Source organism: Nannospalax galili, unplaced genomic scaffold, assembly GCF_000622305.1.
Source record: "Nannospalax galili isolate Female #2095 unplaced genomic scaffold, S.galili_v1.0 scaffold312, whole genome shotgun sequence".
Classification (NCBI taxonomy): domain Eukaryota; kingdom Metazoa; phylum Chordata; class Mammalia; order Rodentia; family Spalacidae; genus Nannospalax; species Nannospalax galili.
The window spans coordinates 8,985,437-9,006,579 of NW_008335967.1; the positions used below are offsets into that span (position 1 = coordinate 8,985,437).

Sequence of the window (21,143 nt, forward strand, 5' to 3'; positions counted from 1 at the left end):
ATAACTCCATTTCCAGGGGATCCAATAGCCTCTTCTGTCCTCTGCAGGCACTGCACGACACAGGTGCACTTACCTACATGCAGGTAATACGCTCATACACATAAAATAAAAATAATAAATTAAAAAAAAAAGATTAAAAAAACCCATTTTGAGATTTATTAACCCACTCACCATAGCAAGCATCAAAAAACCAAAGAAGAAGCCTCATGTGGTGGCCCACACCTTTAATCGCAGAATGGTAAGGGGAGCTGGGCACAAATTCTGCCCCTTGTAGGAAACCAGGATGCCAGGCCCTAGGGCGAGATGAGCCTCAAACCTTTAAGTCCAGGCTTCATCCTCTGCTAAAGGGAGGGGCACTGAAAATAGTGGGTCTGATAATCCCTGTTTTGCAGAACTCTGTCAGACTGGCAGGAGAAAGCGGTCTGGTCATAAGTGCAGGCTCCCTGCTCTGTGGGAAAGTGTCTTGGTCAACAACCCTTAGCTCATCTCCTTGTCCTAAACAAATAACTGAGCTATCCCTGGCTAAGAGATTGGGCCAGGTTAAAGGTTTACTCCTGAGCTAAAAGCTAAAAGTTCACTAGGCTTTTAGCTTTAAGAAAGAAAACACTGTGGCCAATAAATTACTGGGTGGGCACTGATAACCTTGAGTAAAAGTTTAAGAATCCTTCTGGTGCCAACTAACAGACTAAATGTCCTTTTTCTTTGTACCCTAAATCTTTGTATGTGACTGCCATATCCCACGTGACTGCTAGTTCCTTGGAATGTATAAAAGCCATCTGAATTTTAAAATAAATTGTCCTGTTGGGAAGACACAGGTCCCAGAGTTTATGACTCTGTTGCCAATCAAACCCTCTGCCCCGAAGCCAGTAGGTACCCCACTGAGCTCAGCAAACCTGAGTCCCAAATCTTTGTATGTGACTGCCATATTCCATGTGACTGCTAGTTCCTTGGAATGTATAAAAGCCATCTGAATTTTAAAATAAATTGTCCTGTTGGGAAGACACAGGTCCCAGAGTTTATGACTCTGTTGCCAATCAAACCCTCTGCCCCGAAGCCAGTAGGTACCCCACTGAGCAAAGCAAACCTGAGTCCCAACAGATAAAGCCAGCAGAATCAGAATCAGAAAACTACAGAATAGTAGAGCCATCTTACTTCATTTTAAGATCATCCCTACTTTCCCTTGGCATAAAGGTCAAGGCTTTTGTCAATGTCCTATAGGTAGTGAGTAGCAGCAGAATTTCCAGCATCAGTGGCCTAAGTACTGAGATAAGTGCTTGTTTCACAGCTCTAAATAAAGCCAAGGGTTGTTGCACCTTGCCAATGCTCTAGCAACATTAAATTGTGGTGTATAAATAACATTGACTGTCGTACTAGCTAGTAGAATAGGAGTAACTTTTACATGTTTTACTTGTGTGGGTGTATTTGAAAGAGGAATGACTATCCTATTACAACCCAGTGTCTGAGTCTCATTTGTGTACTATTTTCTGTCATCTCCTTTTGTAATCCTTCCGCAGCCTAGGCGCTAATCACTGACCCTAGATGTTTGGGTATGTCTGAAACTCATAGAGTCTTAATGCTTTTTATTCAAACAGTAAAGAATACTGACCTTGTATTCTATACACAGGGCTGTGAGGTTGAAACACGCAAGGCTTATGTATGTATGGGCTCTCCAGAAGGTGGGGAGTCACCACTTAAACTGTTGACTGGCTTTACTGCAAGAGTAATCATGGCTCTAAGCACCCCTCTTCACCTCTCACCCACTCATAGAACAGTGCCTGGGAATATTTGATGTTCATGGGGGGTATATTCCACCTCCAAACTACATCCATGGCCCACAAGCCCAAAGTTCCATGGAGGAGTCTTTCTTATGAAGAGTAAAGAGATAAATGCAAACCAAATGGGAAAGTCAGGTCAAAAGAAAAGAAAAAGTCAATGTTGTCAGGGCAAGGGGAATTTTATGTGTTTGGGATGAACAGTAAGATACTGATTTTCTTTTGTGCTAGATATGTTCCTTTATTCTAACAGCCCTGTAATGTCAAATGCATAAATTAATGTAATCACTGCTATCCTTGATTTCCTACATCGGTGAATAATTTATACTCTCCTTTGTATCCCCAACCAAACCAACCACATAATGCTATTATTTGACCAAGAAAGACACATTCATTTTTCAATGAATAGAAGAAGAAGAAGAAAAAAAAAAAAAGAAGTGGGGGGGACTGTTGTGTGGCTATATCCAAGCGGCTATTTCCAATTAATTGAAGTCCCCTCCCCCAGGGAAGGAGGAGGAGGGAGGATCATCAGACTCAGAGAGTAAATGAAACTTACAAGGCTGAGGAAGCTCCTGAAACCTGCAAGATTCCCAAGGCCACCCCCCCCATAGTTATATAAGCTACGGAAATTGCTAGGAAGAGGAGATTTTCTGGTTGAGTAGCTGCCTAGAAGTTAAGCAAGCTGCTCTACTGATGAGTTAGTGAGTCATTTAACTGCAATGGGTTTTTCAGTGATGCAGCTGCCTTTGAATCATCTCTGCTCTTTTAAGTAACCCCTTACTCCTGTAGGTAACCCCCCAAAACTCACCAGCTTACTAAGACAGAGGAGGTTAAATCGTGTCTTTGGCCTGCTTGTCAATTCCTCTCTGGAGTGAAAAGATCTCTTTTTGAATTGTTCACATGTCTGCAGGAAAAGTCATACAAATATACTTTCATGTATATGATGTATGACTAGATCTTTATTTTCTTAGTTAGAAGAGAGGTTGAAGCTAATACAGCTTTCTATAAAATTGTAACATATGGTTAATAAGCACACCAGACAGGTACATATATCAATGAATGAAAAGAATAATAATGATAATTAAAAAAACAGAGAATTATCTGCCATTGCTCAGATGCTTTTGAGTTTTTCCTTATGATTAGGACTTTGGGGACAGTGTATAAATTTCTCAAAGAAATTTAGTTGCATTTGTTTATAGATTTCCTTCCCTTTGGGCCCTAAATGCTAATGGCCATATTTATTCTCTAATAATTCTCATTTTTCAATACGTATGCCAAATACAATTAGTCTACTTTTAAGAAATCAAATTCATTTTCAAAGAACAAAAAGCTAGAAAGTTAATTCTGAAATAATTGTGAAAGAATATGAGTCACACTCTCAAGGCAACTTCAGAAAAATTTCTAAATTGATGATTCTTATTTAAGGCAATAAGAATAATGTTGGAATAGATGCAATATCACTGACTTAAATTTTAATTGCATTGACTCTTTCTACTCCTATGTTTGTTTGTTTAGCTAGAACTCAGTAACGTTTAAGATGCACATTTCTAGCTCCTCTGTGAAAGACAATTTGTCACAGAAACAAAATGGTAACCATACGTTGGAAGTCTTACAATTTTAACCTTGACAATTCTTTTCAACATGGTTTAGTTTTATAAACTTAAGCCACTTAAATATGTAGAAATATTATTGTGAGTTATGCCGCACAGTAATTTCTTAAATCTATATTTTTAATTTTATTCAGTTTTTATGGAATAGTATTGACTTTAATTTTATTAGTTTTTGTATTTTACTTGACATACACTAATATTTCTTCTTCAAAGAGATTTAAAGTATTTTCCATTAAAACTATCTCACCAAATGACAAAGTATTATCTTAAGAGTGAGGTATAGTTTCAAATATCTTCCATTTTATTTTGAAGCTTTAAAAATTGGTCCTGAAAGTCCCTCTTCATGTCTTCCAGTATGGCAGGGAAAAGGAGGTGAAATATGTCTGTGCTCTTATCTGCCTCAAAAATTAATTTGTTCCTCTAATAAATACCAAAGGGAGAAAGGTCCAGAACTATTAATAAATTGCAATAAACTGTGGTCGATCAGTCTCGAGTTAAATAAACACACCATTATGCTCAGTAGAATATTAGAGCCAAAATAAACTCTATTTTTTTCTTTAAATATTTGGAGATTAATTCAATAATTTTCATAATCTAATTCACTAACATCCCTATATACTTTTGTATCTACACTGCATGAAGGATAATGAATTTTGCCTTTACTTTTTACTTTTAACATGCTGTGATGAAGAATTCCTATCTAATCTCTAAATAAATGCTGGTAGCTATTCTTCTCAAGTTGCATTTTATATACACCTAGGTAATTGCAATTCCATGCGTTGGATGTTCTGAATTCCTTTAAATCCCTTATCTGTGTGAGTGCTCCTGGTTCCTCTTCATCACATTCTACAACAGGTTGTGTCATCATCACTTACTCATTTCTCCTGAAGTTCAGTTACATAAAATCTTACACAGCCTGAAATCTAATATTTGAAAGGTTTGTTTATAGTCAATCTAAAAACAATTAACTTTCACTTTTCAGTAATCAAGTGTTTTGGGAACCTTCACTCCCCTTTTGTGAGTTGTACAATTAGTATCTAAAATTCATATAATTAGGAGCAGGTTTGGGTATTCAGTGGATAAGAATGATGAGATTCCCTGAGGTTCCATAGAAAACACCAAGTCACCAAACAAGGATCTTTCCTCTGTGATCTGACTTGAAAGAATAATGAATTAACATACACATGTATATGTTCAACCTTACAATAATCTTGTCTCCATGACTGGATCTTTCTTCAATGTCTAGATATACAGTTTTTAAAAACAATTGTTTGAAGAATTACTTTCTGAGGTAAGGTTCTGGAAAATAAAATTAAAAGGCAAAATATAATCAACCTTTAATTATGAGAACTGATTAGTGGGATTTTGTATTATTTGTAGTTAAAGCCTAAGTGGAGACTCAGATTTAACTCTTCCCTTGATTAGCTCAGAAAACATCCAGCTGCCAAGCACAGGCTTCCTTAAGAGGTATATACAGAAGTCACCTTGTTTACAATTGTGTTTGACTAAGTACATGTATGTGAGATGGAGCACATTTGGACCCCTGACTCTATAACTCTTACATACCTAGGCACTAGGAAGAACTTTAATCCTTTCTTTCTAGTTGTAACTGATGGTGGAGTTAATTCCATGGTGGAAGCAGAATTACTGAGTTAGGTCTCTCTTTGTGAAGAAACCTTCTAACCCACCCTCATAGGATTATAAATTGATTGCACTTTTGTTCCAATACAGTTATCGAGGACCTATTATTAAGGTGCATTGCTAGATTAATTGAGAGGCAAGTATGCTCACATTAATATGTGTATGTACAGGAGTAATATCATCTTTGGAAATGCAATTTATTTTATTGTTCTGGGTTCATTCAAATAACGAGAGCACATTGACCCAGGAGAAAGCAAAAGAAATGTGATCCTCTACTCAATGCCAATAGATGGACTGGATACTCATGTAAGTTTCTAAGCAATGGTATGGTTTTTCACATTATTGGTACATTTTAATTGCATACTCACTGAAGAATTCTAAATGCTTCATTGAAAAATTAATGAGTGAAGGTGGAAGATTTTCCAGGTCCAATACAAAAGCACTTTTTAACAGTATAAATCGGCATCATCTTTATCTCAGATACTTTTTTCACTTTTATGCTGTTAAAAGCACGGTCAGTGAATGGTATCATTGAAATTAGCCATTAGGAGTGGTGGCTGCAAAATCAAAGAATAATTATTTCATCTTAATATTCAGATTCATTGACTTTCTAATTATCTCCTTTCCAGGAGTTATTCAAGGATTTCTAATTGAATTTATGACCTTGAACCAGAATCACATCTTGAAACTCTTTATGTTTACTCATATAATGCTAGTTATTTTATTCTTATAGTTATTTTTCCCTCATAGTCTTTCTTTGGTACTCTAAAGAAAGATGCTTTAAAAAGTTAATTAGCTAATGCAAAATTTCCCACATTATTATCACATTTAATTAAGACTTTCTTATTTATGTCATCTTCTTAGCAAGGACTACAAGTATCCCCTGAATGTTAGCCTCTTATCTATTTCCTTCAGCTTTTAAACATAATAAAGTGCCTGGATTCTTTATTTAGTATTGTAGGTCTCCTTTCTTTCATGTCACAAAAGATAAATTCACACAGCTGCACAGACATCATGGCTTTGAAACTTTGTCCACCTTATAAACAGTTGAGTCACTTACTTTAATCCATCTCTGCTCATCACTCTTATGTCAAACTCATAAGTTTAAGAACACACTCTTTCCAACATTCAATTTCAAAGCAAGAGTTCAGTCTGAACACTTACAAATACACATTAAACAGGAAATGTTTTGGTCAACAAGATGTCAATTAGCAAATGATTTCATTTAGGAATGGATGATAGATTTGCTCTGAGATTTTGTTTTGCTGAATCTTCAGTGCTAACAACAGTAAGAGCCCACCCATTTTAAAATGGGTGTGGATGAAAAGGCTGGATGATTTCCTCTCTGCCTTCACATCTTTGTGTGTTTTTAATATAATCATTCCTCTGTATCACTATCATAATACTGGTGGTCCAGGCCTATAGATCATTTGTTGTCTTGCTTATTTGTTTAATTTATTCTAATCAAGTTTTCAAACATTTTAAGCTTCCAAAGCCCATAGCTTTGAGAAAAAGTGTAGGATAGAACTTAAAAAAACAATACACACAATTTCTACATATTAGAATTTCTGAAGAGAGTCAATAGTCTTTGGAAGGTCAAAATACCTCTTTGTAGAAAGTATATTTTACTATCCATACAGGATCAAGGACTTGAGTTGAAGATTCTTTTTCCTAAAGTTAATAGGAGATTGTCAAAAAAAAAAGCAGGAATAGATTGATTTTTTAAATTTTTTCATGGTTCCAATTCCTCTCTTTTAAAGGCATTTCTATCAGTTGGCTATAAAAATTTGTCCTAGTGTGTACCATCACGACTTCCCAAATGTTATGGAATACTGCATTTACTTTTCAATGTAGAGTTTTCTTTATACTTGTGAGATTCCCTGTGGCAAAATCTACGCAGATTCCATTTGTAAAATAACTATTTCAACTAATTAATTTGTATTCTTTTGTTTCCTGGTGTGGTGTTTTTGCCTTAATCATGATTCATGAATCTCTAGAAGTCTGGACTAGAATCAATATTCTTGGTAATAACTGGAGGAGTGTCTGTTTGATTTTGTAGCTTGAAAATTCCCAAATCTCTCTATGACTGTATGATAAACCACACAACTATAAGTGTTTGCATTTATAATTCCATATCTCAAATCTAATTCCAGTTCCAAATGTCAACCATAGAAAACCCATATGATTGAACTTTTCTTTCGAGTATGTAGCTGAACATCTCTCTCCTACCATAGAAGAAAAGCAAGTTTAGCCATGGTACTCACATGGCACTGTGCGGAGGTAGAGGTTGTCTCGGATGATCTGCTGAAGTTCGTGGTCAACAGAACCCTTCTGAAATCGTAAGTTGAGGTAGTGACGAAGATCCTTATCAACAATTCCTCCTAAAATAATAAAGTTTCTTAGTAAAGGATATTGGAAAATATGTTAAGGATACAATTTGATTCTGTCATGAATACATTCATGAATCCATTTAAATAGATTATTTCAGTGACTTATAAAGCATTTATTGCTATGATAAACAGAAAACGTTCACAGAGACAAATACATGCCTTCCATGTTTATGCTTAGTAGTTTGCACATATCTTTGGTTTACTTTCATTTGGATTGAAAATTTATGCTAAGATATTTGTTACTACTGAGCTAACACTGAAATATCATAGTATATCATCTTTCAGGGCTAAAAGACAATTCATTCATTTACTTATTCCTTCCTCAGGCTCTAGAAATTACTGTTCTAACTTGTATCTCTATGAATTATTTTGCCTTAGATAGCACATGCAAGTGAGGTAATATAATGTTTACTCTGTGTGATTGACTTATTCATTTAAGTTGAAAAAGAATTTTTGAGTTATTTAAGATTAGTATGGATTCAGATAGGTTGTGTGATATAAAAAGTTAAAAGAAAAGCAGGTACATAAATATTCATGATTTTCTTTTCTCTGTACCATAAATCAAGGTAATTTATCTGTCCTGTAATATAGGTGCAGAATTTTTAGCTAGAAATAAAGTCTGAAAATATTTAGGCTTTTCTTCTTTTGCCAAAAGCAAAAACCAAAAAAACCCTAAAAATCTTTACTATCATAATCCAGTGAGAAATAATGCTATGGATGGAAGAGCTAATAATGTAGATATATTAAAAATTAAGTTTAAATTACAGACAACTAAAATAAATTATGAATAGTTATTTTAAGACCCTTCCTATTTCCAAGTTGGAAAGATTGAATTAGAAATCAAATTTATAAAATATAAACAAGAATTCCCTAAACTCATTTTTTCAAGCAATCATATTAAGATAATTGAGGCAAGACAAGAATGAGAGTTAAAGGAAATTCAAACCCTGCAATAGTCACGAAAGCACATGCTCTTCAAATATTTTTAGTCTCAGCATTGATAAATCTACTTGCACCAACGCCGTCATGTAAATAGCATGATGCGAGTATTCAGGTATGTAACATGAATACATTTTTACACAACATTTTTAGTGTACTTATTTGCATTTTCACAACATTTGAAGTTTTTGAAATGAATGATTTCAATTGCCTCCAAATCTGTAGGTACAGTCATGATAAAAGGCCACAAAATATAAATTTTAATTGAATCAGCTATCAAGATTCATACTCCCCAAATAATATTTCTTACATGTATTTGAGGAAATGGTCTCTTAATCTGCTTTTCTAAGCAATACAATATGGTAATGGACAACAAACAAAAATCAAAAGCAAACAATGTTTATTGGATGCACATAATTATGCCATTCAGAATGCTCTGCTTACACATATAATTTCCTAAATTTAAAACCATTTTTCCAGCCAAAGAAACAGAGCAAGTCAAATAAAAATCATTTGAAATTACCATCGGAAAATAACAACTATGGTCTACTAGTCACATCTTCAAATGCTCCGTGTGTCCATGCTTCTTGCACTCGCTGCAGACACTGAACTGGTGAGTAGTTTAGGAATGGTAGAATTCAAGCCTAGTGTCTGCTGCACTCCATCAGCAGAAGACGCATTCCCTTTGAGAGCAGTTGTGGCTACTGAGCAAGCATCATGGTAGTCGTTGCTCTCAGCTACTCTTTCTGACAGGCTCTTGGTCTATGGCTCTTTCTGCACTGCACCCCTATTCCTTCTCTTGGTCTTTCTGCATTATTTGTGGGACATGACAAGTGATGAGATGCTTTCTGGCAGCCCAAGAAAATGCCAACCACAGAATAACAGCTTCAGTTTGTCTCTCAGGATAAGCCAGAATCAGTCCCATAATGTAATATGGGTAAATTAGTACTTCTAGCCCAGAATCATTTTTTCCCTGAAGTACATTATCAGTTTACATAATTTCTTCTTCTACACGTATACACCATTTACCCTCTAGGAAGTTTGTGCTCCTAAGAAGGGGCCATTACAAGACAACCACAAAATGATCAACTCCTTTCAGTGACTGGCTGTATCTTTCCTCCATGGAAGGACTTGAGGAAGATTTCAAAAAGAAGTGTGAAATTCCATTCACTAATTAAAATGACTTGTTTCAAATTACAATGAAATCCTACAGATGATTCTATTTTGAAATATTTTTCTCATTCCATGTTTTCTACATACTTGGTAATCCTTCACAGTGTATCAGATCAGTTTTGAGTTAAAACAATTTTATTTGCCAACTATTTATATTATGGCACACTTTGTTTCCTACCCAATTTTCTTTCTCTTATTATTTCATATGAAAAGAAATCTGATTTAGTTTTGGATCTAAACATGCTCAGTCACAGGACAGACATCACAGATATAAAACTTGTTCGGTCTAGTTCTCACTTTCCTAGCAGCCCTTGCCACGTCTAGTGGCTATGTTCTGGCCACTGAGATAACACAAAATGAGAAAGTTCTTTAGTCTTCTAGCTTGACATGATATCTGAAATACAGAAGCTGTACTCATACTGTGAAGTGATAGGCACAGGAAATGCCCACAATGCCATAGATACTGCATTATGGATGTAGAGTTAGAGCTGAGTCTCTGATGGCTTTATTAGGCAGTTAAAAGCAATGTGATCAGCTACGTGACTAAGGTTTCTTGTTATATGTGAAAAGGTAAATATTTGTTTTTAAAGCTGGCAAGGCTATATATTTTTATAGCTAATATGGCCTAGAAACTATGAATGATCCTACTTGGTATATATATAAAACACATGAACAAATGATGTAATATATGTAAATATAATATACACACCCATTCAGCCATATTACAGATATATATTTACATAAATATATGTGTAAATTTCTATGACTTCAATGCATAATCAGTCCTTACAGTTTAACATTTTAAAGCCAGCTAAAATGCAGAAGTTTACAGTATTTATTAAAATAAATATCTCTCATTGTATTTGCCATCCTGATTTTTCTCAACTTCATTGTTAATGTTTGTAGAGTTTCTTTTTTTATCGTTTGCTGGTGATACCTTGGTAAGGTCACAAGATGGCTGTGTCAGCTACATGTCAAACAGAGCACTGCCAGGTTCACTACCCAGTTGTGTGCTTTAGCACTGGTTCCTCTCTCTTCAAAACAAATTCAGTGACTCTTACCATAATATTTTAATACTATTAAACATTTACGTGAGCCAGGCATGGTGGTGCACACCTTTAGTCTCAGCACTTGGGAGGCTGAAGCAGGAGGATCTCTGTGAGCTCAAGGCCAGTCTGGTCTACATAGTGAGTTCCAAGACAGCTGGGGCTACAGGGAGACCCTGTCTCAAAAAACAAAACAACCCTGCCTCCCAAAACCCACATTTATATGAAAATGCTTTTAATTCTTTTACTTAAGAAATGATGTATTATATTAAAAGCTTAAATACCAGCTTGAATCATACTTTTAGTGAATGAAAGGGCTGGAATGGATTTGGAGCACAAAATTCTTCTTTCAAACAATGTATACTGTGCTTATGTCCTGTATAAAGACCAAACATCTTAGTTCAAAAGCAGGAAAGTCTTTTCTCAACATGACCTCAAGCAAGCTTTTGAACTTGACATCCAAGTGTTCAGAAAATCATTTAGGAGAGAACTTACTTCAAATTATTTCTCTTGTAATAAGGAAAGTGAAGCTCACATAGACTATTTTGAGGAAAAGATGGGTGCAGAGTGAACAAGCCATCAGAAAGCAAGACTCAGGGAAAATCCAGGAAGAAGGCTCACCTGATGTATGATTCTAAGGCCTTCCATTTCTCAGGAGTACAGGTAGCTTTATCCTTTTGATCATTTATTTGAACAATCTGATTAAGGAAGCAAATTACTGCTTGTATTCAACTGATGGATCTACTTGGCAAATTCCTTAAGAATAGTTCCAATCCTGTAACTAAAATCAGATATTCTTCCAAAATATGAAGTAGAAACCCTAATATGTAAACTGTGCCAAGGGACTGATTGCTAGTAGCTGGAATTCTTCTCTCATGGGAATGACTATAGACTTAAGGTTTTTCTCCTCTTGAGATAACTGCTCCTGAAATGGATGTGTGTGTGACTTATAAATCCATCATGTTAAGGTTCAGATAGCCCTGCCCCCTCACCAACGGGGCCTCACGGACCTCACAAGGCCCTGAGAAAAGGGAACCGAGTTGATAAGCACCCAGGTCTTTGAAGTCAAGAGAAGCAGACTTTTCTCCAGTGTTTGGCCAACACAGCAGGCTTCCCCTTTGATCTCCAAAGAGGGCAGGTTTTAACAGTCCTGCTCTCCCACTTCCTCCTGCCCAACTTTTAAAAAAATATGTCTTCCCACCTTCTGTGGGAAGCAGAAGCCTCTGCATTTAAAAGACCCCAGCTCACAACCCGGGTAGACATTTTCCTTGCCGGGAAGGGAATCTGTTCCATGTGTTCCTTTGCTAATAAATTATATTCTGATGGAGTTTTATCTGTGTACTGGTGCTTTCTCCCAATCAATCGGATTCATCCACAGGCTACTTTATCTACCAGATGGTGCAAAAACCCAGTTCTTACCTCAAGGGACCCAACTGGATGTCTCCAATGGCACTAATTTGGTTTTTAGGTACACTCCCACCCTTCCTTTCTCTCTCCTTCTCTCCCTGGCTCTCTGCTTTCTCTTCACTTTCCTCCCTGTGGACATACTCTGCCTTCCCTATGTCTTCTTTTGTTCTCCTTTTCTATTTAATTCCATCACTCCCAGACAGCTGCTTCTGGGGTGGAGCTGCTTCATCCATTCGCTACCTTGGTTCCCTCAACCCTGGCATCTTGCCCCCCCCATCCCTGGCATCTCCCCACCCCCTCACCCCTGACATTTCACCACCCCCTTGCCCTGCATCTACCTCCCCTTGCCATGAGCCTGGCAGGTCTGCTGTCTTCCATCAGTTTTTCCTGTCTTTGTCCTCTTCCACTGCCTTTCTTCCTCACTTTACTCAGGATGATTTCTGATACCGTTTAATCCAATTTTAGGTCTCCTCTCCTTTGCTTCTGTCCTTTCGGCTATCTTTCCTCTTTCCTTTAACTACTTATGGATTCCCTACACATGCAAATGCTCTGGATCATTCTCCTCTCTCTCCCCTTCCCATGCTAAAGCTTTCTACTCCCTGCCATGTGCCTGTCAGTCTGCCAAGTGTCTGACCTCCCATGCAGGCTCTAAACCTGCATGACCCCAAGGCTTTTTTTCCCCTTCCTGCTGTTCATCCCCTCCAGGCAGCTGCCAAGATTGCATGCTCTAGGGGATTTTTTTCTTTAACATTCTAATACAACAATAAAAGTTTCCAGCTGGGCCCATTCTTAAAAATTCTCTTATAATTGTGGCTAAGTGCTTTTAGGGGACCGTTTCTCCCTGTTTTGACCCAACTAGCCTAAACCAGCTGGGCAACTTTGCTGGAACATTTAAAGAATTTCAGGTGGCTTGCCCCATGGACAAACGGAAAACATTTTAAAAGGCTTTTTTTCTCCTAAACTTTTTCTCAAAGGGCCTTGAAATTTTGATCTTAAGCCTTCTTGGACATCAAACATCTGGTGCTCAGGTGCTTACTTTTCTAACTAGACCTAACCATTTTAAATTTCACTATACATAAAAAGTCATAGGTATTGCTCAGGCAAGTCATATACTTTCAGACCAACAACACACTGATTTATATGCCCTGTTCCTTCTGCTGCCCTCATGAGTGCCCTTCCCAGCATAGCTTGTGTCTAGAAATTAAGAGCTCCTGAGAACTTGGCTTCCCATTCACAGTTACAATGGTTGGTGAGAAACATGGATTTCTTTGATTTGCTTTTCTATTTGGGTCACATATACATACTCTCTCTCTCTCTCTCTCTCTCTCTCTCTCACACACACACACACATATAATGTATCTGAGGGTACTTTTTTCTTATATCAAGCCTAATATACCAGTACCAGGGGTGTCTAGGATTCTCTTGTAATTTATGTTTGTTTTCATTTCTTGATGATGTCACAGAATAAACAATGCATTTTTACTTCAGACTAAGGGAATAATGCCAGATCGACACAATGGGAGTTTAAAATTTTACATTGTTTAGGGCCTGTTTCTAAAGGGGATTACTTTGAGTTTTAACTTCTTATATGGTATATTTACTGTTTTTTAAAGATGATTGTTTTAAGTTTTTACATTGGTTAACATATTTTTGGATTTTTAAAAAAGAATTATTTTTAGATTTTTGGCACTGTTTGAATGACATCTTTATCTGGTAATTTTAAAGAAATTATTTGGATTTTAACATCTTTTTTATGGTATTTGCTAATTTCTAAAAATGACTATTCTAAATTCTAACTGTTTTACATAGTGTATTTGTTAGTTTCTAAAGGGAACTTAAAGTTTTTCTAGCCATTTGCCTTCAGTGTGCAAAGGGAGCTGACACTTTGTGATGACTAGACCTATGAAGCACATGGAAATTTGCTGTACTCCAGGGCCAAAATCTTACAAGAGACAAGATACTACCAACACATAGTTACAACAATGAGAGGTAAAAAGTAATAGTCTACTTGAATGGGAGGCTTGAGATGCCATCTCTACTGGTCTTAACTCCTCCCTTTTCTACATTGTGATTCTAAGCCTCTTTTTCTCTGAAATAGAGTTATTCCCCTCTCTGATACTCAGATGCTCTATGCTTAAAAAAAACATCATTCCCTGAGTGCTTTCTAGTTATAATGTCAGGGTAATATTAATTATATTGTTAAGCTGTCACATGCTGTTTGAGCTCACTGAGATGCTGCTGACTCTGGAGATAAAATTGGCCCTCCCACTTCAGACTCAAGCCTATTATCTCAAGATGTGTTCTCCAAGACTTTTCCAGGTTCAGGCTGGCCCCCTGACCCTGTGACAAGGAGGAGAACAATAAAACAGCCTAAGAGTAAAGGCACTATGCAGTTGGGAACCGCTAAGGTGTAAATTAATTTCAACAGAGGGTATTACTGTTTATAATGAAACTAACTAACTGATTTGTGTTCTTAGATTGACAAAGTTTTATTAACTTCCTTCAGTTATTTAGCTCTTAAAAAGGAAAAAGATGCTACTTCAAATCTATATGGAAACTTAACTCTTTCTTTAGACCATTAATTACCTACACAAAATGACATCTAAGCTGGTTGGGTAAAATCCTATTTGTTAAATACCACTTTTATTTTTAGTTTACTTTCAAGGTGTTCTAAGGTATATTCATTTTGTTTGTCTACTTCAAAGGTGTTTTAGTTTAAAAATGATCAACCATATTCTCAACAAAGACTATATAATTAAATATGTATACACAGTCAACATAAATTTATGTTTCTTAAAATTAATTTGCTTGGTATCATATTAATTTTTTAACTAAAATCTCATGCAAACTAAAAATGTTAAATTAACAAAAATATTTTTTAGACCAAAATATTCTCTTTTTAATCTACAACATGCTTCCTGGTATTAAAATATATAAATCAATTTTAAGTACCTCTTTTCCTATCTCTCTCTCCTTCTCTCTCTCTCACCATGCCCTCTGGGCTCTACTAAACCTCTACTAAACCTCTACTACACCACTGCCCTTCTGGGGCTCATCTTCCCTCAGCCTCTACTAAACCTCAAGATCAACTTGCTCCACAAACTTCCCTCCCTTCTGGCTCACTGCAGTTTTTCTGCTTTGCTCCCATCCCATTCCTTGTACTTTGTCTCCATCTTCTGGCTGGTTGCATCACGCTCTCATTGCAGGGTTTTCTGCTTCTCTTGCTTGCCTCGAAATCACATGTGTTGGAAAACCCTTTCCTTTCTCTAGATATAGGACACTATTTCCAGAGATAGGAACATGTATTACTTCCTGTCTAGGACAGGATCTCACCTTTCCGCTCCCTGATGATCTAATTGCAGGATGCTGCTTTCTGGGACTTGGAAATAACTCAAAATAACTGGAACCCATGCAACAAGAAAGGACATATTTTTTTGGTGCATGGTTCTCCTTGCTCTCATTTTGTGTGACCAATGCCAAACTCCTTCTGCTCCTACTCCCTCCCTGTCTTTCCCCTGTCTGCTGCACTTTCCTGCCTAGACTTGTGATCCTGCCTCCACTCCCTATGGAGAGAGGATTTTCTTTGTCTCCCGTCTGCTTCGTTCTGTCTCTACCTCCTACCTGCTTGCTTGTTTTTTTCTCTATCTCCTCCTCACTCTGTACTTATTCTGTTGCTATGGGACCCACCCACTCAAAGTCTCAGGGTCTCACACCTCTTGCTTGTCTTCTTAAATCCTTAAAACAACTAGGACTTTTGGATACAATCAAGCCAAAATCCCTGAAGTTCCTGTGCACCACTGCCTGGCCTCAGTACGAGTTACATAATAACCCTGTTTGGCCAGACACCAGAACCTTAAACTTCAATATATTGAGAGATTTAAAAAAATTTCTGGCATCATAAAGGCAAACAATCCGAATTACCATACATCCAAGCTTTTTTTGATCTCCATGCTAATCCCTCCCTCTGCGTCCATGTTCTTCCTATCAGGTTCTTCTAGCTAAGACAGTTTCATGGGATTCCAACCCACCAGGGGCCTTCACCCCTCCTTCTCCCTACCCCTCCACTTCAGTTTTTGATACTACCCTAGCTGATGAACTGCCTCCAATTAGAACCCATCCCTAACCTCCTCCTGCTCCCCAGCCTGAGGCACAGCCAAGTCCTCCCCATGCTATCCCCTTGCTATACTCTCCATTGCCTTCCATTCCAGGTCCCAACCTGACCCCCCTCCTTTCTCCAACTTGAACTCCCTCTCCACTCCATGATCTTCCCCCTCCCCTCTCCGGGGAAGCTCTAAGTCTGTCACCTGCTCTCCTTCCACTGACTCTACTAGAAGAAATCCAAAACCTTAGACACCTCCTTGCTAAATATTCCCTAGTCTCCCCTATTCCAGCTTCTAGCTCAAATAACCCATTTATCCCTCCTATATCTACTTCTATGTCAATTCCAGATCCTGACTCTGATACCCTTACCCCTGCATCCCTTCATGGACAGGACACCCCTCCCATCTCTCCACTTTGGCCTCTTCCCAAGACTCCCCTTCTCCCAACCCCTCTCCTATGTCAAGCCATACTTGTTCCCACACCCAGTCTCAACCCCCTGCCCATGGTATCTTTCCCCTCTGGGAAGTGGCACACATGGATGGGATGGTCAAGGTCCATGTCTCTTTCTCTTTGGAGATCTATCTTGCCTCAAATGCAAAATAGGCTCTTTTTCTACTGATCCTACACAGGTCATACAAGATTTTAAATACATCACTCACACTTATGATCTAACCTGGACTGTCCTGCCCCATGCATTTTGAGATAGCCCTCACCACTTTGGACAAGCCCAGCCTGGGATTTAAGCCCCTCAGACCTTAAACCCTCCACCATCCCACAATATGTAGATAACCTACTTCTTTGCTTCCCATCTCTCTCAGTCTCCAAGGCCCACACAATCAAACTCCTTAATTTTCTGGGGTACAAGGGATATAGGATATCTTCAGCTAAGGCTCACCTTTCTCTCCCTCAAGTCAAGTACTTGGCGTTCCTTCTTAAACCTACATCCCACTGTTTAACTATAGATAGGACTAATTACCTAAGGTCTTTAAAGCCCCACCACCACAACCAAGGAGAAAACTCTATCTTTCTTAGACATTGCAGGGTACCTGTGCACCTGGATTCCTAACTTTACCCTCTTTACAAAGCCACTCCATGAAGCTTCCAAAGGGAACTACCCTGAGTCTATTGATCCCTTAGGGCCTGTTACAACAGCATTCCACACTATCCAGGAAGCACTCTTAAAGGCACTGGCTTTGGCTCTCCCCAACCTGGAATGTCCATTTCTTCTCTACACAGCTGAAAATAAGGACCAAGCATTAGGGGTTTTGGACAGATGAGGGGTCCCACTTTTGCTCCAGTAGGTTATCTCTAAACAGCTTAATACCACCATTCAGAACTGGCAACCTTGTCTCTGTGCTCTGGCCACTATGGCTCTCCTGGCCCAAGATCGACTCAAGCTCACTTTAGGTCAGCCCATCTCTGTCCTTTCCCTCCACCAGCTTAAGGACTTAACTAACCCACACATCTCTTGCCAACCTAGCTCCCTCTAAACTACAACTCCTCCATGTCACATTTCTTGAAAACACCTTGCTCACCCTTGATTCCTGCCTTCCTCTCAATCCAGCTTCCTACCTCCCTTCCAGTGAACTGCTCACTCACTCATGCTTGGAAACTCTTCAGGAACTCTCCTACAAGGATCCCCTAATTTTCCAAATCCCCTACCAAACCCAACCCTAACTTGGTTTATGGATAGAAGTTTAACTCTCACCCAATGGGGTTCCACAGGCCATAATGTTTCTCACTGATGTCATTGAGTCAAGACCCCTACCACTTGGAACCATGTCACAAAAAGCCAAACTTGTGACACTCACCAGGGCCCTAATTTTAGCCAAGGATGACCTCTTCCTCCAGCATCCCTCCCGTCTGCATGACTATTTACCTGCCTTCACTCTTCTAAGGAAACTATTCAGGAAACATGCTGACCAGATTATTCCCCAGGCTTCTGAAAGCCAAATTGACCACCCACTTCAACCTGGAGATCAAGCCTACCTGTGGGTTCACACCCAGTAAAAAGGAGTGAAGGAAACCCTCCAGCTGCATTGGTCCTCACCTGGTGACCCTGTCTACCCCAACTGCAGCCAAGCTCTCAGGACAACCTGGTTGGATTCATCTCTCCAAATTAAAACTGGCTGAGGAACACAGCAAGTACCAGGCCACCAGTTCTCTTAAACTAAAAATCTTGAGGACTCCTCCCTTGTGGAATGAGTTTTCTACTGACCCTATGTCTATTCTTCCATCTGAACCCCACCTCAGCCATTCCACATTATACCTACCCACCATGTTTCTATAAATTTGAAATGAAACAAAGATATTATGTAGATAATCTTATAATTTTTAAGGTCGTAGCTTAGTCAACTAGTCTAAGGATGTCTAGTCAAGGTTTATTTAAGGATTCTGCCCAAGCTCTATCTACATAGCACATAGTAATTAAAAGTACCAGACTGGTATAACTAAACTTGTTGGACGTTTAATAGCCAGATTCTAAGGCCTATATTAATCTGGTCAGAAGGACTTAAAGGGACAAATTTTTGTTCCTTGCCCTCCAGGGTCAAACAAGTTCCAGGGGCTATGGAGCATCTCTCAAAATGTCCTGTAACTTTGGTGAGTCATCTGTCCTCTTGTTCAGGGAGGCCATGGAAACCCCAGAAGATGGGCTTGTACCAGTGTCCAGTCTGAAAAGAGAAGGGGTCAACACAGAAGAAACATTTCTTCCATGCTTCCAAGTGAAGCCCAGATCAAGCAGGACCTTTTGACTTATCTTCACATAGATGGAACTGGTTAAAGAAAAGCCTGAGGAGCCAGGGGCTACCCCCAAGCCCATGTGACCCCTGAGGTCCAAATCCTCATAACACCTTAAAAGTAAAAGTAAATTGGCTTATTTGGGCCAACAGTATAGTCTTAAACACCCAAAAGGAAAGTATAACCAAAATTAAAGTCATCAGTATATTTTAATGGTTCAAGGGAGTACACAACCAGACATTAGACATAAGTTCTTATGTTATTTAGTCAATTATCTCTCATTGATGATTTTGTTCCTAATAAGACAATACTACTCAGTTGTAAGACTTCAAATCTTGGTCTGCAATACTGTAGTGCCCACCTATGGATAAGGGAGGCAACCCATTATTGTTCTAGCCTAAAAAATTAAATGATGGCTAAATTTGTTTTCTCTCCCTATCTAGAAGCCTTTGAGAGGTAGCTGACACTGATTCTAGCCACTCCAACTGCTATCAAAATGCCTGAAAATAAACCCTGCATCCATCACTCTCCAGTTCAGCCCTGGCCGAAGAAAAAAGAAAAAAAAAAGGAGCTATTACCTTGATGCTAATCATTGCTCCTTGCCTCTTCAGATATTTTCAGGACCAAAATCCAAAAACTTACTCTTACTCTAGTACTAATTTTAATCCACATGTATACAAGTGCCTGTCAACTGTTGAGGACCCTGTTGAGATGCATGAAGAGGGAACCCCTGCTGTCTGATCAACCACTAATCCAGTCTCCCCCACGTTGACTCTGTCCAGCAAGAAGTAGCTAGATGACAATGGTGCCCCCTATCCTATAACACAAAAGGTTGGAATGTTAAGGTTCAGATAGCCCTGCCCCCTCGCCAACAGGGCCTCACAGACCTCATAAACCTCCCCCTTTAAAAGACCCCAGCTCATAACCTGGGCAGACATTTTCCCTGCCCAGAAGGTAATCTGTCCCACATGTTCCTTTCACTAATAAACTCTATTCTGATGGAGTTATATCTGTGTCCTGGTGCTTTCTCCTGATCAACTGGATTCATCCATAGGCTACTTTATCTGTCACATCAGTGTAAATCATGAACAGTTCACTCATCAGGATGGTGGTGGTGGGCATAGGGAAGGGAAGGTGGAAAGGACCAGAATGACAGAGTGTGGCTCATTCTGATCCATCTATTCATCCTGTGCATCTGGCTCCCTGCAGTATCCCAATGTGCTACCTTGATTTGTTTGCTTTTCTTTCTTCATTTATGTACTACCCAGTGTTGAAGTAGACATTTGATTTTTGCTTGTGCTTTAAGGTTTGCATTCATATTTGTGCTTTATTTTTTCTGAAGTTACAAAATGTGCCCAGTGCCCTGATTTTCTTTTTTCTTTTTTTAAAAAGTGGCTGTCACTAGCGTCATTTTGTGTTGGCAAGGTGTAACTTTGAGCCATGCTTTCAGTTCCTAACTCAGTCAAAATTTCTTTTTCTTGGGATGGCTTTAGCAAGTAAACCACCAAAAGACACGCAAATGGATTTATCTTGAAAACGACACCTTGAAAAGTTTACCATTTTTTTTGTTTTCAGACATAAACATACAGTATTGCCCTGTTTATGTATTTCTCAGTTAACATCTCTAGTTTTTCCTTTATTGTTTACAGCTCAAGAAATTTCAAGGTTAGGAAAGCATCTTTTTTTTTTTTCCAACTATGGAATTTCTCAACTTAAAGTCTTTTATCACTTGGCTTTGGCCCAGAAGATGTCTCTCTTCTTTGACCTTTCATAACCTCATTGACTCTCTCAAGCATTCTGTACATAATCTAACAAGCCACTTAATAATTTGCTGGTCTGCTTTATGATTTCTTTTTAACTGTAAGCTCTCAAGACAGCATTTCCTCTTCATATTGTATCATCCTTCCTCCCATCTCGTTCTCTAAAACACTGCCTTTTTAGTTAAACAAATTCTGCTTTATCTATGATATGCAAATGTAACTCATCAAAAGAAACAAAACCATGAACAACTCATACAACAAAGATACAAAATATGGATATATTGCAATATTTTTAGCACTTTAAAGGCAGATTTTAATAAGAAAAAACTATTTTGAACATACTTTATAAGTAACGCTTGCTGTACATGAGGTCATTAGGAATAGAAAAGTTTGCCTGAACCTCTCATGATGATTGGTCTTCTATAAAATTTACTAGTTATTCCCCAAGCAATAAATCTGTAGTGCACATTTATATATAAATAAAATTGTATTTGTACAAAATTACTTGGAATTTGTGCAAATGTACTCTGTACTTAAGTAAAAATTATAAGTAAATGCTCAATAT

General features: G+C 38.2%; 1 protein-coding gene across 3 annotated transcripts in view; it reads right to left on the reverse strand.

Annotated features, from left to right (window-relative positions):
• Magi2 (membrane associated guanylate kinase, WW and PDZ domain containing 2) overlaps positions 1-21,143 on the reverse strand; it is a 1,650,859-nt gene that overhangs the window by 1,158,046 nt on the left and 471,670 nt on the right. For all 3 annotated transcript variants that reach the window (XM_029562367.1, XM_008830783.3, XM_008830782.3), the window contains exon 2: positions 7,288-7,404. In XM_029562367.1, the coding sequence (XP_029418227.1) occupies positions 7,288-7,404 (117 nt within the window). The remainder of the gene's footprint in view (positions 1-7,287; positions 7,405-21,143) is intronic.